The 5,569-nt window shown below is 41.2% G+C and overlaps 1 protein-coding gene across 1 annotated transcript in view; it reads right to left on the minus strand.

Moving 5' to 3' along the window:
• Positions 1–1,250: 1,250 nt before the first annotated feature.
• The window catches only part of LOC103782053 (anoctamin-1-like), a 42,480-nt gene continuing 38,161 nt past the window's right edge, over positions 1,251–5,569 (minus strand). The window contains 3 exon segments of the mRNA XM_008949787.1: positions 1,251–1,772; positions 2,619–2,724; positions 4,284–4,468. Coding sequence (XP_008948035.1) covers positions 1,512–1,772; positions 2,619–2,724; positions 4,284–4,468 — 552 coding nt within the window. The 3' untranslated portion in view covers positions 1,251–1,511.

Here is a 5,569-nt window from a genome sequence, read left to right on the forward strand (position 1 = left end):
TGAAAACAGTCTTTCGACGTTTGGTTTTGTAACAAACCATACAGTAGTTAGACTTTAAAGAAATCTTTCATTTTTATTTGATTTTTCAGGTTTATATTTGCAATGCAAGTGCCATGGACAAGACAAAGCAATCAAAGAAATGAGGTTAATTGCACCAATATTATTTGGAAGTGCAGTTTATCGCTTGACAGAGCAAAACTAAAATGTACTATGCTGAAAAAGGGTCGTACTGATGGGATTTAGCTAGGCTTGTAAGGAAGGGGTTTAGACTTATACTTTAAGGAAGCTCCTTGTACAAAAGATAGAGTATTTTAAGACAAAAAAAAAAGAGTCCTGTAACTAACTGAAGGTCTGGTCCTGTAGCCCCAGTGCAGGCGAAACTTCCACTGAAGACAGTTAGTGGGATGTGTTTTGGATTCACTCCTCCAGCACAGCCTCTGGGCAATGCTGTTCAACAGCAGAAGGTCTGTGGGAGCCAGTGGCTGTGAGAAACGGGGGCAGACTGCCTCATCCTGCAGAGGACAGAGGGCTACAGAGCAACAACCAGGCTGAGAAAGGGAGGTGCTGAAACAACGGGGACAAGGGGACTCCCTCGGCAGCGGCAGCGTCTGAGTGCTGGGCAGGGCAGGGTGAGTCCCTGGGCTCTACGTGTGCTCCTGGATTCAGGGCGTTGCCCAAAATGCTCTGTGATCATCCCCCTGTGGGGAGGACCTCCAAAATCCTGCTGCCACTGCGGGGCCGTGGGCTGCTGGGGACTGCTCCAACACAGCTGGTGAGGCAGCCTGGGGCACTCAGGTACCTCCATCCACATCAGTCCTTCACTGGGGAAAAAAGAACTTTTCCAGACTCACTTTTCTGATGTTTCTGAAGAGGGCAGTGCCCCGGTGCAGGTCTTGGGGACACAGCAGATTGCCACAAGTGCCCCACGTCCCTGTGGGACTCTAAAGCTCAGCAGGAGCTCTGCAACAAGCAGAACCCACAGACATCTGCCTCCAGGGAAGCAAGGCAGGCTGGTAGGCTTGACGGGGTGTCTCCGCTGCCAAAAGGAATACCAGGGCACACTCTAAAGCTGATTTTGCATATATGTCATCTAGTTACCCCTTCAAAAGCCTGGGGTCCCCAAATTTTTTTTAAATTAGTAGTATTATTATTACTTTCAATTTACCTTTATTCAGTTAATTAATAGGCTAAGGTCGAATTCTCAGAGAATATCCCTACCAAGACCTACTAAGTACCTGCATTTCTTAATGCACACCAACGTCAATAGTGTTACCTAACAATGAAATATAAAAATTCCCTGCATTACTGCTTGTGCAAAAGAAAAAACAACGTTATCAGAAAGAGAATGTGGTCCTCCATGTTTGCAAGAAGAGCATTTCTCACAAAGATGGGAGCAAAATGGCAGCACATGGCCTTCAACATGCACCAGGTTGTCCATTCATCGAGTCCTGCCCTTGACGTGATGGCTTGTGTTCAGTGGAATGCCCTGACTTACTCAGCTCCCTCCTCTTCTATACATCCAGAGGATATGAATGGCAGGAGGACAAGCTCCCACTGTGGCTCCTGGAGAATCTGGGGCTGTGATTGTTACAGTTTTCACCTTTTTTCTTGTCCTTGTCTTTCCAGGTTTCTAGCATTTGCAGCTTCCCCTGCTCTTCTCTCATGAAGACCTCCACCATGAGAACTTTCTCTTTATGAATCTGCTGACTAATGTCCTTGGGAATGTCTGGGATAATCCAGTCAACAAAGTCACTCATGAACATGACCAAGTTCTGAAAAGGAAATCGGGAGAAAATGTCAGCAAGGTCAAATGAGAGGATAGCTGTGGGGGAGGGAGACATTGCTGGTGTACTTAGGAAGGAAGAATGAAGAAAGGACAATATTTGACTTGGGCTTTAGTGGCACATCACAAACCTGAGACTGAGCCAAATTCACCTCAACTTCTTGTTCATGCTATAAGTAGAGAGAATAATGGCAGGCACAGGAAACACTGTCACTGATAAATGGCTTTCAAGTTTTACATCAGAAAGGCAGAAGCAAGTAGCAAGAGGTAAAATGATGGAAGCTAGTAAAGGACATTGCAGTGAAATGTTTCTCATTTAAAAACCTTGATTCAAGGAAAGGGAGGTGGGAGGTCTTTCACAAAAAGATACATCTTTTGTCCAGAAAAACAACAACAAAAAAGAGAATTGCAGGTTTGAAACCAGCTGTTTAGATAAAGCAGACTGAAAACACTTGTGTCACAATAACCAGCATCACTGTGGTGGTCAAATAATGTCATTTAGTGAAAAAGTGCAAGATTTTGCCTCCTCGTTCAGATGCCAGTTAAATTAACTGGGAAATGTTAGGAAATTTCATTTCTTGGCTCAGTCTAGAAATTATTAAACTAATAATAATTGCTAATAATAAATTCTTAAACTAATTTATTAAACTAATAATAATTTGCACTAAAATAACGTGCAAATTTCTTTGGTTTTCCATGAAACAGCTGTGAAAGAAAGTATTTTGTTTCGCCTAATAACTTACTTCCAAAGGTGTCTTGCCTTATGCAGCTGAAGGAATATGGTAACTCTTTTTCTTTCTTATAAAAAAAAAAAAATGCTTGCAGTATGACCTACCTGGAAAACAATCACAAATGCTAATCTTGCTGCTAGGACAGCCCAGAAATCCTTTGAAATGTCATACTTGTTTTCAGACCAGGGGGGTTCTCGGTAATCTTTGTATCTGCAAAACAAAGCTCAGGAAATCAGTGACATCACTCAGAAATTCTAGCACCAGGAAGGGTCTAAAAGCCAGTTCACTGTTACAGCATGACGCTGTGTTAACCTCTCAGAAACAAGACACGGCTGAAAACCTCCCACAGCCTTCAAGTTTTACTCAAAATTGAAGGTCTTCAATCTTAACACCCTCTGATTAGTACAAGTAATATCAATTCTGCATTGATAAGCATTGATAAGTCAAGTAAACTGCACAGCTCGGGTCATTTATTTTAAGATTGGTAAAAAAAAAAAAATCCCATATGTTTTTCAAACTGATTTAAAGACAAAAATAGTGATTTCAGATCCATAGAGTGTCTTAGTGTATGTGTTCTCCTTCTCCATGATTAGCAAAAGGTCACAGTTAAATTTTGCCATAGAGAGAAGGTGAGAATTTTGCCTTAGCTATGGCTCACAGAGAATCTGTGAGTGAATCAGTGATAACTTGGTAAAAAATAGGACCAAAAAATAAACCTTAAATTTAAAACCACAGCAACCTGTCAATATTTTGAAAGAATTAGGGTTCCATGTTTTAAAATGTTTTAAAAATCCCTAGAACATGGAAGAAATGATGGGATGGGAAGAAGAAACAGGGTGGCACTCAAAAGGCAATAATTGTGGCATTTTTGTATTGGATCACAACACTGACACTTCTGTTTTCTAAGTTCTGGGCTGAAAACATGTCTGCCAACCTCATTTATCCTGTGCCCAGAGATCACCAGAAGGAAACCAGGTGAAAGTCAAAGCAAGCAAAGCTAGTCCATATGCAATTTTGATTGTTTTTTTGATTTCATCTCAGTAATTTTTCTGTTTGGCAGTCATTCCAGCAGATTAACTTCCACTATTCAAATTTATAAAGAATATAAATTTTAAAATAATACGATTCTAAAGGTGGGGCTTTGTTTTTTCAAAACTAAACCCGTTTTGTTTGTATCTAAGGAATCCTACACAAAGTGTGCAGTTGAGTGCTGCCCCAGATTGCTTCCAAAGCTGAAGCATACAACAGTAATCTTCCTTAAAAATTAAAAGATTACGTAGAAATTGTTACAGAGATGGAGATGACCCTGAAGTAGGTCTTAGATCCCAGTGCAGGTAAGGATGCTATTAATCTCACCAGGAATTACTATAGAAACTGGACAAAAGTGAAGCCATGGTCATTATATCACATGATACAACAACATGGCATCAGAGCAATGTTATTTTGTTCCCTTAAAGCATTGTTGTGCTGTTCATCATTATTTATCCCCTTTCCTGGAAAAATGAACACATAATAATGAAAACCTTTGCATGGACAAAAGCTGGATTTGACTCTTATTTCCCAAAATAAGCAGTTACTTCATATTCAAGTGCTGTGGTTGCTTCATAGGTAAGCCCAGATGTTCAAGGCAATGGGTCCATCTGATATTAAAGGCCACCAAGGTGCAAAAAAGGTCCTGAAAACATGAGGGACCTGCCCCAGGAATGTCAAAATCACTCCCATTCTTAGCGGCGAAAACACTTAAAATCATTTATCCTTCAAGAGAGTACCTGCAAATCTGAACCTCGTAGCCAAGATCCAGGGGGTCGTTTGGAGCTGTTCCTGCTTGAAAATCGCTGACATTAAAAGAGGATAGTGTATGGTTGACGAAGCCATGCATGGTGCCATTCTCACTGTACATGTACAGGTACACGAGGCGTGGAATGAAGTCGGATGTGAATGAGATCACAAATGCCTGAGCCATAAGAGCAGAAAGTGAGCACGATATCCAGGCAGTGGTTCAATCCATCACACCCTTGAGTACATCTTGCCCAAACCACTCATGCAACTCAGGGACTGCTTTAGAAAACAAAGGGGAAGACTGCAGCCCATGGAGCCCTAAACTTGGAGTATCTCCTGATGCAACAGGGTCGTGTTTACTGCTTACTCTTCTGAACTGCAGAATATTGAGTAGCTCCATGCCAGCTCAGATTTCTATGTGGATAACAACCTGAACTCCCCAGAGAATCATTAAGGCTGGAAAAGGCCTCTAAGATCATCAAGAGTGAAGCAGCCATACCCCTCAGCACCAGAGGAAAGCAAAACTTGGTGCTGCTTCCCCATGCCCCAGTCACAGCTTGTCCCTGATGTCTACATCCAACTGATGGATTTCCAAGCACTTTTCTGTTCTGCAAACAAGTGAGAGGGAATTGACTCTTTAAATTCTCATTGCATTGCAGAAAGCTGTTAATTGGATGTGTTTTTAACTCCATCAAGATAAAAGGATGAGCAGATGGAGCCAAGTTTTATTTCTACGGTCACAAAAATTGTGGTTTATTTGGTTATTTTAAAAGGTTTTCTAAAAACATCTTACAGAAAATGTAAGGCAGCCAATTCAGCTGAGCTCTTCGTAACTTCACCCCTTCTCATTTATCATTATTATGAAACATTCTCACTGGCATAAATCTCACGTACGTGTGGAACAAACACAGTACAAAATGTTTTACTTATTTTATGATAAAGAGGACATAGATCAAAGAGGGAAAAATAACACTGGATAACGACAGAGAGAGACTACATGGAAGGAAAGAGAAAAAGATAGAGAAATTATTTCCAAAGGAAAAGTGGAGAAATGGTAAAAACAAATTAAGGCAGCATATCAAATAATCAAAAGAATGCTTTGGCCATAGCACAGCAGACACCTGTGGGCAAAACAAAGGGATTTCCAGTCTGGATAAAGGCAAAAAACCCAAGAGGGTCCATGGACACGTGGCTGTAAGCCCTACATGGCCCCTGTTCTGCTGCACTGCAAACATGGTTCCCCCTTCTCATTCAGCTTTTTGGTTTTTCATCTTTC

This window comes from Merops nubicus, unplaced genomic scaffold (assembly GCF_000691845.1).
Source record: "Merops nubicus isolate BGI_N331 unplaced genomic scaffold, ASM69184v1 scaffold3801, whole genome shotgun sequence".
NCBI classification, from domain to species: Eukaryota; Metazoa; Chordata; class Aves; order Coraciiformes; family Meropidae; genus Merops; species Merops nubicus.